General features: G+C 29.8%; 1 protein-coding gene across 9 annotated transcripts in view; it reads right to left on the bottom strand.

Moving 5' to 3' along the window:
* Positions 1–19,923, bottom strand: part of LOC129913752 (uncharacterized) — a 123,264-nt gene that overhangs the window by 76,776 nt on the left and 26,565 nt on the right. For 8 of the 9 annotated variants that reach the window (XM_055992638.1, XM_055992581.1, XM_055992608.1 and 5 more), the window contains exon 2: positions 7,869–8,623. In XM_055992638.1, the coding sequence (XP_055848613.1) occupies positions 7,869–7,914 (46 nt within the window). In that variant the 5' untranslated portion in view covers positions 7,915–8,623. The remainder of the gene's footprint in view (positions 1–7,868; positions 8,624–19,923) is intronic. The other variant, XM_055992590.1, reaches the window with a different exon arrangement.

Genomic DNA, 19,923 nt, shown 5'->3' with positions numbered 1-19,923 from the left:
TGAATCTTTTTATATCGGTAATTGGTTTAAAATAGTGATATTAAAGATGATTTATTTACCAATTCGGAGTATATAAGTGGAGAAGAAAGAAAAACAAGATTTTAATCTTCTCTACTTATTCGACATATGGACATTTTAGATTTTTAATCTAAGGTCAAAACAAAGCTAATTCTCTAATTTTTAAGAAAAATGCGATTTGACGGCATCCGGGTGATGGCAATCAGTATAATAGTATAAAGTTTTACTAAATATTTTTTTACAAGACATTAAAAAAAAAAAAAACAGAAAATAACCAAAAGTAATACCTTTGAAAAAAAAAACCACAAATGGTCACCATATTCTTTAAGATAGCGCAACTCATCAGGAAATTAAATCGAAGCCCTTAGGAAGTTCTGGTTTCAACTAGTTCAAATTGGAAACTCTGTTAATATATACCTAGGTAGCTCGATGGGTACGGTACCGGACTATCAATCAGGACTTACGAGGTTCAAATCCCGCAAAATGCGTCAGTAAGTAAGAAGTTTTTTTCTCAATATAATTGTGTTTGGACATTTAATTTCAGAAGAAAACTTTGACTGGATGGGAAACAAACAAGAAAATGAAAAAAAAAAAAATAAAAAAATTAAAATAAAAATATAAAAAATTAAAATGAAAAAAAAAATATTTTTTTTTTTTCTATTTGGAATATACCTCGTTTAGACTTTCACAAGCCTTCGACAAGTCTGCTCAGAGATTCTAAATAAAATTAAAAGCCTGTAGCAGTAATACACATTTTCAAATTTTGAATGTTGCTTGTTTCTATAAGGCATTAAACACATGTTTTGAGTCTCTCCAATCAACTTGCATATGACTCTTCTAAAACCTATCAAGCTTCTCGGGTGGGCCAAATGGGCTTCTCTATGGTCGTATACAAGCAATATTTCTAAAATCGAAACAGCTTCGTTAGACCCTTGTGGAAGTAAAATTGTTAGTTGGGGAGTCGTTTGCTGAATCGAAACTTAAGCATTTAAGTACTATATAAATCCTTATGTGACAGTTTACGCCAAGGAAAAAGTAGGGAATAAGAGGAAAAAGTAGGGAATAAGAGTTTATGTTCAACATAAATTATTTAAGTTTCGATTCAGCAAATGGCCCTAAAAGTGTTTTTTAATTTTATTTCCGAAACCAATACTCTACAACTGATTAAACATAAACAATATTTGGCTACTTTACTTCGACGAAGATTGGTATTGACGATTATAGTGAATGAAACCTCCAAATTCGAATTTGAGAAAGAATTTATGTGACACAAAATGGAAACTTTTAGGCTAAGTGAAGTCCGAGAGTTCGGGACGCCTTTTTATTGGTGACACTATGTGAACACAAGACATCCCTACTAACAATTTTGCTTCTATAATGCTTTACAGAAGCAACAATTGCATCTGTAAAGCTTTATTGAACCAAAATTGTTTGTCGGGATGCCACAAAGCCAAATCGAAAGATTCGAGATCCGTTTGTTTTTTTTTTTTTTTCTTTTTAAGATGCTTACTGGACACCAAGAAGAAGAGGAGCAGATATGAAGATGGCCCTCGATTATTATCTAATGGAAGTTTCGTTAAGATTACGTATAGCCGCAATTTGTAAATTCCAAACGAATATATACGAGCACCAAAATTTAATACCGATCAATCAAAGGATCCTTCAGTACACCAACAAATGGGGGCTAAAAATAATCAATAGGAAAAAATTCATCATTGAAGTTTAACTTAAAAAATTGAAAAGCTGTCTGTATATTTCGAGGATTTTGCATAACTACAATCTATAGATATTTAGTCTTTAAATAATTTAGATGGCAATTAAAGACAATTAATTCAACTAGATACCTTCAACTCATGAACGTATTCCATTGGCTAGTCCTTACAAGCTTAAATTCTTCAAAACATTCATTAAAAAAAAAAAAAATAATAGACAAGCTATTCAGGTAGGTCAACGTCACACTTGAAAAAATACTTAGACACAAATTAGACATATTTCAATCAATTTTTCTATCTTTACTCATTCAAGCCACACAAATACTAATCTGACTCATTCTTAATGTCTTTTATTCTCCTTCCCATCGACAAAAGCAAAAACAAAAAATTATTTTCCATTAAATAATATATAAGCACCTTTCCTATATTTACGTTCTTGATCATAAAAAAAAAGGAAGAAAAAAATAAAACATGGCAGGCCCCAATTCTAATCGATTGTTATACTTTGTCAGTAGTTTTGTAGTAGTTTTTTTTTTTTTCATTTGGATAAAAGTTTTTCTCACTGCGAAAAGTGCATTTAGTTAATGGGAATACAAAAAAAAAAACAAAGAACTTGGACATATGACTTCAATTCAAACCCACAAGAGTTCAACCCAATATAAGTTTCTTGAGCCAACCTCCAATATGACAAATGGAATGACAAGGTGTCTTTTGAAAATTCACTATTATAGATAGATACACCTGCTGTGTGTGCTGTATAGATACTTGATAGGTAAATTTTTAAAACAAAATAAAATAAAAAAAATGCCCAAATGATTTTTTTTTTAAATAAACAAAGTTTTTTTTGTTTTGTTTTTTCCTATTTTGAAAAATATTTTCATGTTTTAACACAGGATATACATACCTACCATTGACACTGATTTGTTGTTTTGTTTTTCTCTTTTTTTTTCCTTTGTGAAAAAGCCGAAGCTATAGATGATTTATAAAAATTAAGTAAAAAAAAAAAACGAAAGCAAGCCAATTCAATTTTCATTTTCACCAAACAAAGCTCCTTTGAAGTTTTTTTTTTTAATAATTTAATTTGTATTTATGTTTTTGGTATCTGGCGTTATTTTCTCTTTGAAGTTTTTTTTTTGTAAACGTTCAAATGTCAAAAAAATGATAAATCGAGTTAAAAGAATTCAATTTTTCGTGATATTTTTTCAATTTTTCGTTGAAAATAAATGGTCAACATTTAGTTAAAAAAAAAATAAGAAAAAAACGACTAGGAAATACATTTTTTATATCAATTGAACATTGTAGAAGTCAAAATATCAAACAATTCAATAGCTTAAGGGTTAGTGTCCTAGTTATAATTTTATATTTATTATAAAATTAAAAGGTCTAGGCCTAAGGTGACTTCCTTGTGGAATTCCTTATGTTGAAATTATACATACAAATTATTTTCGATCAATTTAATAAGACTGGATCCATGACAAAAATAGAGTTGTGAATAAATAATATTTTTCGTTTAAAGTAAATAATATCGTAGGGGACCATATAAATGCCTTGGTAAAACCAGTTCATCAAATTCTTGACCGAATTTAATGGAACAATTACTGTCATTAATCGGAAAATGGAAAAAAAAATAAGTACTATTTTAATTTTCCATTAAATTTTAAGTTTTCAGAAGTACAAGCTTTTTATGGATTTAGGTTTTTTTTTTGCGAAATGGGAAAGAACAAAGCTGAGCTTTTGTGTCAAAAAAATTGAAAATTGATTTTTATCTCCTTTTAAAAAATCAATTCACATGAAAATTTTCCATCAAATTGAGCACTTACGTAGAGGTGCATGTTCTTGTACTATGTATACCTAACCAAATTATTCTGTGTATGGATATATGGTTTAACCTTTCATTTACTATGACATTCTATATCATCAATTAGGTTGAAGAGATTACATCCATTTGTGTATTCATAAAATAAAACGCAATTTATAAAATGTCAACGGATCAAATAAATGAATGAATGTTGATTATGTTGACCACTTCATGTTTTGAAGACATGATGTTTGAATATGTATTGAAAAATGTTATCATAGCTAATAATAGGGTGTTTTTTTGGTACAACAATCATTGAATTTCAATAAAAAAAATAGGCATTTCAATGGTATAGGCAACAAGATACAAGACAAATAAATGGGTATTTCCTGTCACGTAGCAGTTAAATGGAAATTTGGAGTTAATTTTTTTTAAATAAAAGACTTGTTGGAAATTTTAACTTACGTTAGTATAAAGGTATTTATTTTTAAAAATGATACAAGCTTTGTTTAAACGAACTTGATTTGTTGATGATGTTTGCAAAATACAATATGAAGGGGCATAAGGCAGAAGCATGATGAAATGTGGGCTTTGGAGAAAAAAACTACATAAGTTATATGTAATTGTGAATCAAACAACAGGACAAGTTGGCTGTACTTCAGAAATTGATGATAAAAATTACTAATTGGGGCATCTCTCATTAATTGTTATAGTCAAGTCATAAAAGTCAAAAATAGTCGATGATATTTTTTTTCGTTAGCATTTTCGCTTAAGGTTTTTAAACTCAAGTAAAAATTGGGTTTGAAAAATATTTTTCTTACATTTGTCTATCATGAAATTTATTAAGGGCCTTTTCTTTGAATTTTTTGGAAAAAATGAATTAATTTTTTTGATTACATATATTTAAGTAAAATAAGACAAATACCTTGCCTAGTCGTGTATTTCATTTTTATTTTATAAAAAAATCATTTTTTCGAACTTGATTTTTTTTAAATAATTTCTTTGTAAAATATTATTAACCCTCTGTAGGCATACCTCTTTTTTGCGAATTTGGTGTATACTTTTTCATGTCGCTAGAACTTTTTTCTGTCTCACTATTTTATAGAGCATCATGTATGAAATTTATGTAGAATTTTCCGAGGAATTCGAATATTGTATTCACAATTTCAAAAAAAAGTATTTTCACCCTTATAAAGACACTTTTTTGTGAACACCTTTTATTTTTGTCCTGCCAAATTCGCACCCGTGTGCCGACAGAGGGTTTACTGATCTTTGAAATCATCTTGAGGTTCAATTATTTGTAAGAGCTACCGTTTAGAGAATATTGCGTTTCAAAGACAGAATGGTATTACCGATATAAGTTGTTGCCATCATAATATTTTTAATTGGAAAAAATAATACTTTTATTTTGTTCCTTAAAGCTTTTCTCAACTTTTGTTTATTTATATAATTCTTTGTTTTGTGTCTAGCTGTTCTAGTGTGAATTTTTTTCAGAAAACCGGTGAAAACTGAAAATCATTATGAAAAACACAATATTTCTTTTAGTCTTTTTGATTTCCTGTAATCCGTTTGATAAGTCACTCCACAGCTATGTTCAGAGATTAAAAACCCTAATGAAAGTACAAAACAATGGGAGACAATGAATTGCATTGACTTTTTTATTAAAATCAGTCTTCGCGAAATATCCGGTGGAACGAAAAATTCTATGAAAACATTTCATATGAATCGGAAAATATTTTTAACTCTAGGTGACAAGTTTTCAATGTAAGAAAACTTTGATATTGGTTTACTATACATGCCTAAATCAAGCAATCGAATTTGTATACTTCTTCAATAGTGGATGCCAAAATAGTTTGATCAGACATTTTAGAAGCGCCGCGCCATGATTTAATTTGATTTAATTCAAATAATTCAGTATTTTATTCAAATATGGTTTTCAGTATTTGATAAGGAATTTATTGAGGTAATTTATTAATTTACTGAAATCCATAGTCTTTACAAAAATAGTATTCAATGTATTTTTTCATACATATTTTTTACAAATGTTGAAATCGATTATTTCGTAAACAACTGATTAAAATGACTTGATTTAAAAACTCAAACTAAGTGTACAATTCTAGCTTTTTAAAAAGGTATCATTGATAACTGTTAGTGTTGCCGTTGTGTTTTAGAACATTGCCCCTCCCGCCTAAAGGGGGACATAGACCCATAACAAAAAATTATTGTATTGAATATCTTTACAAAAAACCGTTTTCATTTTACGTTGCCTAAGTTATAGTACTCGAGCCTTGCGTTGATGTGAAGTTTTCACGTAAAAAACACGGGGGATATCTTAAAAAAAAGAACTAATCCAATTTTTGTAAAAACGGAAAACGGATTATTATAGCTGAGGCCTTCAGGAACAAAGCCTCATTTTTAGTTTTTGTCGTCATTTTAGGACAACCTTAAACTTGTTTAGGATCACTGTGCGGTAAGATTATTATGATATCAAGGGGCACGGTAGTGCCCAGCCAAGTTCTCTAGCAACTTTGGCACTACACCCTTATTTACAGGAAACAACTCAGGCCATTTTCGACCCCCCTCTAACTTCTACACCAAAGATGCAAGAAATTTCAAACTCACTACATTTGTTGAGCTGGTCGAAACCAAACACCTCACAAAATTTCAGCCTCCTACGATGAGTAGTTACTGAGATATAGGGCTTCAAAAATCGCAAAAACCGTAACTGACTCACTGACTCACTGATTCACTGACTCACTGACTCACTGACAGATCATCAAAATTATGGAGTACTTCCCGATGTCGTAGAAACTTGAAATTTTACACGGTGATAGGACTTGTGGTGTATACAAAGGAAAAAATCGAAAATTTGAGATTTTCAATTCAGGGGGCGTGGCATCCGCCCATTTCCGCTGAATTTTCACCAAATATTATAGAGCACTTCTGATAGTCGTAGAATCTTTAAACTTGGTAGAATGGTAGAGCTGGTAGTTTATACAAAGGAATAAATTTAAAATTTGAGAATTTCAGCCAGGGGGCGTGGCAACCGCCCATTTCCGCTGAATTTTCATAAATTATTATAGAGCACTTCTGATTGTCGTAGAATCTTGAAATTTGGTAGAATGGTAGAGCTGGTAGTTTATACAAAGGAAAAAATTTTAAATTTGAGAATTTCAGCCAGGGGGCGTGGCAACCGGCATTCCCGCTGAATTTTCATCAAATATTATAGAGCACTTCTGATTGTCGTAGAATCTTGAAATTTGGTAGAATGTTGGAGCTGGTAGTTTACACAAAGGAAAAAATTTAAAGTTTGAGAATTTCAGGCAGGGGGCGTGGCAACCACCCATTTTCACTGAATTTTCATCAAATATAGAGATTTTATATTCTACAGCCATACCTTGCAAAAAGTAGTGAAATCACAACAAAAACATTACTGTTAAAAAAAGAGCCAAGTTCTCCTATGTTGAAATTATGCTGGCACAAAAAGTACTGAGATGTAAAAGTGTACCAAGTTCTAAAGTTTGGGTTCAAATTCGTATCAATAAAATTTTGGTTGTTTACTTGGCAATTTTTGAAATAACTTTAAAAATCGATAATTAAAAAGAAAAATTGTCAAGAGAACAATCAAAATTTTATTGATACGAATTTGAACCCAAACTTTAGAACTTGGTACACTTTTACATCTCAGTACTTTTTGTGCCAGCATAATTTCAACATAGGAGAACTTGGCTCTTTTTTTAACAGTAATGTTTTTGTTGTGATGCTAAATCTCAAGAAACAGTTGCTTCGAGTTGATTGTTATGTTATAAACTGCTTATATCAATGAAAAAGGTTAAAAAGAAAGAATGGTACCGTTGATATTGTTTTATACGAAATAAGCAACTTTGGACCTTTAGAAGTAATATATAAATATATCACATAACACCAGTTTGTAACAGTTTAGTACACGAAAAAAAAATAACACCACGGATAACTTTACCTCTGGTATATTTTATTTATCCATAATATAGTTAAATATACCAGAATTAAAGTTATCCCAACGTTATTTTCTCTTTGTTTAGTGTTTAAAAATTCTCAGCTTTAACAAAAAAAAAAACACCCTATAATCTTTAATTTTCATATTTGTTTGTCAAACGCACGTCAATGCCACTTTAATTTGTATGAAATGATTAATCATATACACATGCCTTTATCATAAGCCATCGCCCTCGATCGGCCCTTGTGTTCTCCTATACCAACCAACAGAAACCACAAACTAAATTATCTTAGATAACCATCAGTGTAAACAGAATATTACTATTCAAAAAAAGGAAAAACAATGTATTTACACAAAAACTTACCTGCAATACAAGCATGGATAATGAAAATTGCCACAAAAATCAACATCTTATAGCCTATAGTTTTGTGTTCTATTGTATCCTTCTGAAAAATTCCTTTACAAGTGCGACGACTTCAATTTTGTTTTTTTTTTTTTGTTTTTGGTTGCGGGAGTATAATGAAAGTCTGGAACTATGTAAATATCCCAGGAGAATAAAAACGGAGAGCTACAATAATATAGTTTAAATGGTTTCCAAAGGATATACAACGTCTAAATGAAGTTGATTGAATTTGTAATAGTACATTTATATAAATGAAGAGGAAAGAAGAAAAAATCAGTCTTGATGGTGTATATATTATATATTCTTTTTGGTAATTGATCCCCGAAGTCCTCGAAGTTTTTGTATGTCACTAAGTTACATCTATGCTACATGAGTATGTTCTTTTGTACGACGACGTCAATTTTGTGTTGCGTCTCTACTATCTACTCCCGTTTACATATATAATTTCAGCCGAATTTGTTTGTTAATAATTGAAGCCTGCGTATTTGGTTTGAATATTTAAATTGTTTCATCATTATCATCATTGTCACTGTGACGGTGTTGTTGGTTAGGGTGGTTGAATAGTTGATTGCATTTGACATGATATTATTTATAGAACATCCATTGTTCTTGATTATATTTGTTTTGTTGTTGTTGTTATTGTTGTTGCTTTTGTTATCCTTGAAGCTATTCGAATTGCTTGTGTTTCAACGACTTCAAAAAGTCAATTGAATTTTCTGAAATTATAAAGAACACAAATATATAAAATAATGTCATTAAATGATATGTTGGTAAAGATAAATTGATTTTTTATGAATAAAGTTAAAGATAACATAGGAAACAGAGAACAGGCATATACAGGGTGTCCCACAGTCACCACCCCAAATGAAAACCATGGATTCCTGAGGTCATTTTAAGTCGAAAAACTTAAGAGGTAATTTTCTCGTTTTCGTCCCGTTTTCGAGTTACCACGGTTTTTATGATTTTTGCTCTCTTGTCCTTTAACTAGCCTTATCTTTGCCAAACTACTTTTGATTTGAAAGATTTTTTTTGCAACCAATCAAGAATTTATTGCAGTTTAAGTTTGTCTCAAAACTTTTTTTTCTGCGAACAACCGTTTCTCCACAATTTTGCATCAAATACAACTTTCTTCGTTTTTTAAGTTGTTTTTTACACTTTCGTATCATTTAAGTAAAAAAAACACGTTAATGAGTATTAATTTTTTGTGCTTTTTATTAAACCCCAGTTTATTTTCATAAAAAAAATAGGTTTTATTTCATAAAAAAGGCTACTGAAAGTAATTAAAAAAAAAATAAACAAACTGAGTGAATAAAAAAAAAAAATAATTTTTAAATAAAAAATTAATTTAAATGAACTAAAAACTTTTTCTGAGCAGTTGTGGTTAAGAAAAGAACAAATAGATAAAGCTCAGAAAAAGTTTTAATTCATTTAAATTAATTTTGTATTGAAAAAATATTTTTTTTTTAATTCACTCAGTTTGTTTGTTTTTTTTAATTACTTTCAGTAGCCTTTTTTATGAAATAAAACCTATTTTTTTTATGAAAATAAACTGGGGTTTAATAAAAAGCACAAAAAATTAATACTCATTAACGTGTTTTTTTTACTTAAATGATACGAAAGTGTAAAAAACAACTTAAAAAACGAAGAAAGTTGTATTTGATGCAAAATTGTGGAGAAACGGTTGTTCGCAGAAAAAAAAGTTTTAAGACAAACTTAAACTGCAATAAATTCTTGATTGGTTGCAAAAAAAATCTTTCAAATCAAAAGTAGTTTGGCAAAGATAAGGCTAGTTAAAGGACAAGAGAGCAAAAATCATAAAAACCGTGGTAACTCGAAAACGGGACGAAAACGAGAAAATTACCTCTTAAGTTTTTCGACTTAAAATGACCTCAGGAATCCATGGTTTTCATTTGGGGCGGTGACTGTGGGACACCCTGTATACAAATCTGTAGTGAAATTAAATTTCAATTTCTTTCACATTTATCTGATTCAAAACAAAAACCACATTAGGCATGTTCAAGTAGCTTTAATTTTTTCTGCACATATTAGGACTTGACCCTGATAAACTTCTTGAAAAAAAACCTTTTTGATCTCACAGAATATTGCTTATTTTCTTAAGTTAACTTCTCTGACAAGATAAAAAGGCAATATGAGTATGAGAAGAAGACTCATAACATTCTTATAAGTATCTATAACTAAATTTAACACCTAAAAATTCAATACAATCGACATCTAAAACCAAATCATGGAACTGGTCCAAATCAAAATAGCCAAAAAGTCTATACAAAAAAGAATCGGTAATATGGTGATGAGTACGTTATCCAAAGTAAAGCAGCAAGGGAACAGTATAAATCCAGAAGAAAAGTGGAAAACTGTTAATTTGAAGAACGAAAACACTCGAAGGGTAACAAGTTAGAGAATCCTTGCTCACATATACCAGTAAGACTCCAAAAGATTTATGAGTTTAAAATTAAATAAAATGCACGGCTGGGTCGCACGAACTTGCTCTTGGAGTTAAAGTTGCTTAAATTTTTAAGACCTTTTATATAGAAATTTGGAAAAAAAATAAAATTGGTTAAAAAAAAAAAAATTAAATTAAATCTGAAATTAAATTGCCCTCCAAAACAAGTATGCAGTTTTGATTAATATATTAACGTGCATTTTTAGAAAAAAAAAAATTTCAAAATCGTTAGAGCCGTTTTTTAAAAAAACAATTTTTTATAAATAATTTTTTGGAAAAAAAGTTTTAAAATAAAATTGTAATGCCATTTTGTAGAAATCACTAATCAACATCTAAAAACGAAATTTCAAAAAAATTCAATGTCCCGTTTTCGAAAATTTGATTTTTCAAAAAAAAATTTCAAAATTTTTTTAAAAATCCAAAAATTATTTTTTTGGAAATTTTATTTTTGGTTTATATTTAAATTATATAAATACTTCTTCACAAAAAGTTTCGTTGAAATCGAATAAGAAATTTCGGAGATATTCGAATTTGAAAAAAAACGGTTCTATGGCAGGTACCGTTAATAATGATTTTCAAAAAAAAATTTTTTCATTGAAATATAGACCTTAGCTTAAAACTAACATTTGAATTTTTTAAACAAAATCGTTGGAGCCGTTTTCAAGATATTTCAATTTTACTAAAATCGGTATAAGACAAGTACCGTTATTTTTGGTCCAAAAAAATTAATTCCAAAAACCCCTCTGGAGAGTCGCCAAATAACGCTGCATACCAGGTTTGACATCAATCGGTCCATCCGTTTAGGCTGTAGCTCCTTATACAGACAGACAGACAGACAGACTGACAGACTGACAGACTGACAGACTGACAGACTGACAGACTGACAGACTGACAGACTGACAGACTGACAGACTGACAGACTGACAGACTGACAGACTGACAGACTGACAGACTGACAGACTGACAGACTGACAGACTGACAGACTGACAGACTGACAGACTGACAGACTGACAGACTGACAGACTGACAGACTGACAGACTGACAGACAGACAGACAGACAGACGGACTTCCGGGACCCACTTTTTTGGCATTGTCTACCATCGTAATGTCATGGAAAAATGTTATCTCAACTTTTTTTTTTTTGTACGAATGCATAACTTGATATATAGTACCTATATCGCAAGTAAAAAAAACTGTATTAAGCTTACGTCGATCTAGTTTGTTTCAAAAATTCCTATCTTGCAAAGAAAATCATTCCAAAGATTTTTGTTGATTTAAAGTTGTTTTTTCGGTGCAGGGTCGAAAGTACACAGGCCAAAAGTCTATAATGGAATATTGGCTCACTAGTGTGGGTCATAGCTCCATAAATCAATTATGGACTTAGAACCCACCCAAGTGGGCCAAAAGTTCACATAAAATTCCTGTTTACTTTTGGCCCATCGATTAAAAATTTATAACCAATTAGGAAAGCAAAAATTCATAATGCGGCTGAGTTCTCATATTCTAATTTTCTTCGCAATATCTCTCCAAAACATTCATAAAAAAAAGTGATTAATTATCTTTTAAATTCGAGTGAATTTTAGAAAATTACTTTAATAAAATAATAAGTATTCAAAACTGGAACAATAGTCAATTTTCGAAAGTTTCTTCATTAAATGCTCAATTGGTGTCATGAAATTAGTCCAAGTGAAATAAGACCAACTTTCAAAAATTGGTTTTACTTCAATTTTCAACATTTATAAAGATACAATTATTCAAAAGCTTTTTAAAACATTTGAATAAACATTAATGAAAAAATCCCGTTTTAGCAATTGTATGATGTTTATAAAGATGTTTATGTTATAACTCGGTAAACACGAAGCGGAAAAAAATTTGCTTACATGAGAATATTTTCACACCTCAAAATTGATTCTTCCGTGGGCAAAATTTTTTTCCGCTTCGCGTTTGGCTTGTGCAATTTAAATAGATTCTCATGTGAGCAAATTTTTTTCCACTTCGCTTTCCGCCAATTAATTGGGATTTATTTGTTTTTAATCTATATGTGATAATTAACTAGCCCGCTTTGTTTGTTCCCCAAATAAGGGGCGATTATCACTATGAGACTCCAAACTAACGTCTGTTGAACAAATTTTTGTTCTTCTTGGCCTTGTGCGAGTTTTCCAAAATTACTTCAATAAGCTTTACAAACAAAACTCGAGTCAGTTGAGAAAAAAACATAAAATTTTCAAAAAAAAAAAAAAAATTATAAAAAAAAACTAAAAAATCAATTTACAAAAATATTGTTGAAAAAAATTAACGTTTCAACATTCTTTACAAATTAATATTCCTTAAGCACCTTCCACATCTTTTTCGACATTATGGAGTTCTGGCTCACTTTTTGTGCGTTTCTGACACGCAAGTGAAACAGTAGTCCATTATGGACTTTTGACCCGTGGACTTATGACCCCGCACCGTTTTTTCCACGTGGTATCATTATATATTAAAAAGGGAGAGCATATCAGAATACCATTTTTTTAAATTGCTAATTTTCAAAATTGGACAGAAATCTGCGACTGAAAAAAATAAAATCTGGAGGAATAAATAAATATTCAAGTGTCGGAAAATATTATGAAAATCGATATAAACTCGGTAAAATTGTGGTTAATTAAAATGTTTATATAAATTACTATTACAATCACAAATCCATTATTATTTTTAATTTAAAATTACCAATTATTTTAAGTAGGTACTATAAAAAAATCCAATCTTATGTGTACAATTGAATTATATAAAATGAATTGAATTGAATTGTGTTTAAAATCAATGATGATTCCGTTTTAGTCTTTATATTTAACATTGTTAATTTAAAATAAATCCTCCATTATAATTAATGATTTATAATTGTTGGGCTTATAAAATGGGCAACGAAATACATTTATTCATTTTGTGTTTGTTTTCCTTAAGCTCATTATACAATTTCCACCTTCATTTTTTTTTTTGCTGAAAAAATAATCAACATGACCTTTTGTTAATGTTTTTCAATTAATGAACCTTTTTACACCTCATTTGTCTTTGCATTTGTAATTGTTTGCCTTACGTACCTATTTATACCTTTATAAAGCTCATAAATTAAAACTGGAAGAATAAGAATTATTGACGATCTTGATAATTTTTTAAAGTGAATTCCATTTATCGGTTTATATTTCAGAGAATAAAATTTCTAACCAGAAAATAGATTTTGTGGAACAAGTTTGCCAAAAATGTGGCCTTCAAATAAGAAATTAATAGTTCAAACAGAAATAAGTTTACATAACCAAATTAAAGTTTTAAAGTGATATCCTTCATTTCTGGGACATAATTTTTATTTTATTATTTCTGATTGTATGAATTTGTTATATCATAAGCATTTAAATACGGTTTTAATGGTAATTTCCAATGCATCATTACACAATTTTTTTTTTTTTATTTTTTAAATTAAATCACAACAAATAAAACTCATTCAAATTATTATTATTTAATAATTCAATAAATCGAAATGCAATATTTTTACTCAATAATGCCCCCTGTATTAATGGGTAATATTCAATTATCAATTAAACCCAATGTTGACAGAAGCATGGTTTTGCACTTTTACCAAAAATGTCAAATTGTTAAGAGAGGGACAAAACGGGAACAATATACACACAAATGTATATAAAGAATAGAGCCATTGTAGCGATGAAGTCCATGGTCTCAACAGCCAGCAATATAAATCTCCAATTAAGTTCGTTCAAAAATTAAGTAGGTCAACTTTGCGAGCAATTAATCTTAACTGGTGGACGACACGACCGACGACGGACGACGGATGGTGGACGGTGTGGGTTGAAGTCAAGTGAAATGGTGGTGTTGAAGCTTTACATAGGAATTAAATGAGCTTCCATTTATTTTGCAATTACTTTATATCGACTATAAGAACAATAGTGATGATATAATTCATGTTCTTATAGCTTGTATGGTCGTCGTCTTTCGTCGTAGTTGTGTTGGTCCTTCCGTTTAAGTCGACAATTAAATGTAACCAACCAAAGGTATTCAAGATGAACACATTTCGAAGCAATGTAGGTTTTACTTTCAGTTTGAACAAAAAAAAATTAAATTTTATTCAATTTAGAGCCCCTGCACACTACAAACTTCCTATCGGCCGACAGTTTAGTCGTACTCTTAATCATTATATAAATGTATGAAAGTGCGCACACTACAACCATTAAGTATCGGCCGGCGGCGGCGCTCTTAGAGCCCCCACACTACAGACTTTCTATCGGCCGATAGTTTAGTCGGGTTAGGCTCCTAGTATGCGCACAGGCAGGCGACTTAATAGTCGGCTCTTAAGAGAAGCTAGTCTAAAATCAACCCGATACTATAACCTAATAACCAAACAGCCGTTAGTAATTCCTACACAAAAAAAAGAATTTTTAGAAAACAAATTTCGAAAATCGTTATAGAACCGTTTTTTAAAAAAATTAATTTTGTATACCTATATAAAAATTTTCTAACATTATTCAAAAAAAAAAAGTTGGCATGCCATTTTGAAGAAATAATTAATTTACACACGAAACGAAAATTCAAAATTTTTCACAACCCGTTTTCTAAAAATCGATTTTTCAAAAAAAAAAATGTTAAAATACTTTTTAAAAATCCAAAAATGTGATTTTGAAAATTTTCTAAAATTTTAATATTACTTTTACCTAAACGCTTTTGTATGAAATTTGTTGTTGAAATCGGGTTAATCTTGTACGAGATATTCAGAAACCGAAAAAAACTGTCCTATACCGTTAATAACGGTACAAATAATATTTTTTTATTTCAAAAGTTGGCTCTTATAAATAAAAAGTTATTTCTTTTTTCACTTGTGTAGTAACAAAAAAATTTTAATCAAAATCGTTAGAGCCGTTTTTGAAAAAAAAAACTATTCTATTTCCGTTATATGGCCTTTAGCTTTGGTCATAAAAAAATTTCAATTTCCTCTATTGTCAATCACCCAAAACTGCTAACTACCAAGTTTGAAGAAAATCACTTCACTCGTTTAGGCTGTAGCTCGAGGTGTATGCAGACAGACAGATAGACAGATTTGCCAGACTCACTTTTTTGAACAATACCTATGAAATGTATATCCCAAGTAAAAAACTAAAACACCAAACCAAAAGTACACCTTCAAAAATTCTAGAGAAAAATTCGTATCTTTTTTTGGTCTTGGCCGCTTCCAGCTCTTTTTTGCAATTCAATACATTTTGGTGGTGCAAGCTTAAATAAGGAATAATTTAATATTTTTTATTACTTTATGTTTGGATTTCAAAAAAAATTATACCAATTTTATTTAACAAGCTTTACATGGCAGGACATCAATGTTATTTCGTACTCGTGGTGTTGTAACTTTGGTAAAATAAAACCAATTATTAAACTTTTTCAATTTAACCCTCTTGTTTGTAGTAATAACTAACATCGTTTTACGAGTACATTTTTATTTTACTGATTACATGTTGTTGGTACCCGCTTCAACCAGCTTCAATAGAATTAGTAATTTTTTTTGTTTTATTTTGTTTGTGTTTTTGAAAATTTCAACAGCGTCAGTTATTAAAACTGGGATTGCACAAAAAAAGTCAAAAAAAAAAACAAACAACCTTTTAATGTCTGTTGGTTGCCCTTGTGTTGACCATTAGGGACTTCATAGTTTCAATTCTACTCCATCATAAAGGTTTTATTAAAAGTGTATTTTTTGAATCTGCAGAGGATATACAATATTCACCCAGTCATTACATTGCTATCATCATAGGGAGTTGACAACAATGACCGACAATTTTGTAACTCGCACGACACAAATGAAGCAGCAGTTTTTTTACAAATAGGTACCATCAACATCATCAGTGTGTTTAAGTATTTGTATTGTACCTAAGTTGATTTTTTTAACTTGTTCACCTAGGCCCTAGGGCATATTATGTAGTTTGTTTAATGGTTTGGAAATGATGGATATTCATTAGGGTGGGTCAAAAAAAAAATCGAAATTCGTTAAAAAAAATTCGTACCTACTCAGAAAAATCGATTTCTAGACACCTCTAGAATATACACATACACACCAAATATGAGCTCTTTATATTGGTGGAAAGGTCCTTCGCTTCGCAATTTTCCATTTTTACATCAAGCTTCTACTAAAAAGAATCATTTTTTTTTATTAATTTACTTTTTAGCAAATTTCTTTACATATTCTTGTAGAAAATTGAAAGCTCTACACTTTTTTCAATTATCTAACCGTTTAGGAGATATTCGAGGTCCAAAAATTGAGAAAATCTTTAAAAATTCGTTTTTTATTCTTAATTTTGTAACAAATTGAAAAATTATAATAATCAAACGCGCATGACATATTCTTGTAGGAAACAGATTGCCCCACAAAAAATGTCTTATTAACTTTTTTCATTAAACTAACCATTCTAAAGATATTCGAGGTCGAAGTTAAGAAAAAATTATAAAAACAATTTTTACTTTTAAAAATTTTCCAATTTACAGAAACTTTATTATTTTCAAATTAATAAGATGTATTCTTGTAGGGGCTTAAACGTTCTACAAACAAATTTTTGGCATCAAATTGATTGCATTAACCGTTTAGAAGATATTCGTATATTGTAAAAATGGAAAATTGCGAAGCGGAGGACCTTCCCATTAACCCTCTGTAGGCACACCTCTTTTTTTCGAATTTGGTTTATACTTTTTCTAGAACTTTTTTCGGTCTCACTATTTTTTAGAGAATCATATATGAAATTGATGTAGAACTTTCCGAGGAATTCGAATATTGTATTCACAATTCCCAAAAATATGTTTTCACTCTTATAAAGACACTTTTTTGGGACTTTATTTTTGTCCTGCCAAATTCGCACCCGTGTGCCGACAGAGGGTTAATATAAAGAGCTCATATTAAGTGTGTACCTATATTCTAGAGGTGTCTAGAAATCGATTTTTAGGAGTACAAAATCGAAAAAACCGAATTTCGATTTTTTGACCCACCCTAATATTGATGTTTATATTTTTTTATTTGTTCAAAACAAATATGAGTTATAGTAGTTGAACGTTAAATTGGTATAAATTTCAATATAGAAAGTTTAGTATACCACAAGCAACTAAAACGGTATTAAAATATTTGCCATCCCAGCACCCCACAGTGACGTCTGCTTGGTGATAAATCCTTTTTATCTACTAATTTCCCACATAACTATGAATAAAAGCCTTCCTCTTAATCTAGACCAAAGAGCTATATAGCTTCGCGAAGATTGAAATAACCAACAATGTTGTTCCGTCTCTGTTTTTCAGGTTTATTTAAAATTCACACAATCATTTCAGCCAGGCTTTAGTCTCCATTCCATACCACACCACAAACTCTAATCCAATGCAATTACTGAATATTTCTTCGTGTTTTTCTCTTACATTAGTGTTGTGCTGTGTGTTGGAATTTCAAAAACTAAAAACTATTGTTGTTTTATTTTAATCAGGATGGGATGTCTCTTGCTGTGAAAATAAAAATTAATTTGCAAAACGTGTAGCCTTACAATTCCGGTTTTACATTTAAAATAAGGCTACGCGACGCCATCGTGCCATTGCCGTTGTTGCCACACCAGCAATAAGTTTATTAAAATGCAAATAACTTCTTTACATTACACAATGGCCATCAAGACATTTTTTTTTATTTTTTTTTGAAATTATTTTTTAGTAAATTTGCAAAAAAACAGCCTTGTAGAAAAATGTTAAGAATATAAATTATACATACTTGTTCGTTTACATAATATATTCAAATATATGAATAAGTAAACTAAACACAACCACAGTTTGATAATAAATTTTTTTTTTTTTGTCAACAAAATTCATACATAAATTCTATACAAGTCCCTTTCCTTACTACGCATTTTTTGAAAGATACGTTAAAAGGGATTAAGGATTGGTGCTAAAGGAAATTCTTTAGATAACATGCTAAATTAATTTATGGGTAAAAATAAGGTCGATTGAAATAGAGTTTCGTATGTTAACTTAATACACTCGTATGTTATTTTACAACACACACAACATGTACATTGTACACTTTAAGATAGGTGTAAAATAGGATTTAATTAACGCACCTTACTAGATTTATCTGGTTAGAAAAGAATAAACCAATACCCCTGTAGATTAATTTCTGTATACTAATAATAAGTTTAGAAACCGAACTACAGAATTAAAGGTGAATTACCGGATTTGAAAATGACTGAACGTTGTTAACCTTTTTATTCATCTTAAATCCAGAAATTTACGTAAAGATGTTCACATTCAATTGTTTTTTTTTTTTAATTCAACCAATGTTTTAAGATTTGGCTTTTAATTGTTGTCGATTTTAATTGGTTTTCATGACAATTTTTCTATTCATTGGGTCTATTTTCTAAAGATATTTAAAAACCCAAAAAATAATAAAAGTTCGAATTGACATTTTATTTTAGAGGCAGATTGGTTTCTGGTAATAAAACAACTGTATTGTCCAAAGTTGCAACAGAACCTGGCTGGGAACTATCGTGTTCCTTGGTATCATGTAGCTGTCACACATTTTTTCGTTCAAAACTTCTTAATTCTAATTACACTACCTTAAAAAAAATAGAGCTCATATAATTCTTGCATGCCAAGAGTCTTGAAAGTTATGAGACTTTTTTTTCTGCCGATTTATCGTTTAAAAGATATCGCGATTTAAATATCCTATCGAAAAGTTGTATTTTAAAAATTTTAAGATTACCTATGTGCTGCTAATCTGTATAAAAACGTTTTATGTTTTTTTTTTTTATTTGAGTTTTTAAATATATGTATTTTTAATTCACTTTATATAATATTTTCCACAAAATAGAATAAGAAATGCTTTAGTTACAGTTTGGAAGGTAGTCCGCTTAAAGGAGTGGTATGGTGTATCGAAATATCGTTTTTTGACTGTTTTCCTCAAATGGTCGTTCATTTTTTTTTTACTTTTCAGACCTATATTAAAAAAAAATCATGTGTGCAATTCACACGTGTAGACCAGGGTCGATAATTTTTGAAACCAAAAAAAATCATAGTAGAATGAAACCCATTGGAAAAGGAGGTGAATATGATGAAAATTAAAGGAAAAATAAATTACGGGCGAGCCGAGTTCGGGAAGTGGGTGGGTTCAGTTTTTAATGGTAAAAAATTGGTATATCTCAATTTCCGGCAAAACTACAAATCCTATAGAAAAAAGATGTATGGCAAAGTTGTAGATAATAAAAAGATCTACAACTTTTGTATCAACAATTTTTTCACATAACCTCAAAATTTATGTGAAAAATTTAAAAAAACCGAGTTTTTGGTTTTTTATTTTTATCTTTTTAAAAAACAAAAATTTTTCTACGAAATTTGGTGAAAACTTACCTTATTATGTCCCAAATACACTGTAATTTATTTGATTTAAAATATTAATTTGTTCACCTTATTTTGACTTAATACCAAAAAAACACCCTAATTTTCAATCGAAAATTCACGTGTCAAAATATCAGCTTTTTTCAAAAAGTCGGTGGGCATTTCGTTC

This window comes from Episyrphus balteatus, chromosome 1, assembly GCF_945859705.1.
Source record: "Episyrphus balteatus chromosome 1, idEpiBalt1.1, whole genome shotgun sequence".
In the NCBI taxonomy this organism is placed as follows: Eukaryota; Metazoa; Arthropoda; class Insecta; order Diptera; family Syrphidae; genus Episyrphus; species Episyrphus balteatus.
Note: the sequence above shows the minus strand (reverse complement) of the source record. Positions and strands in the feature narration are given on the sequence as shown.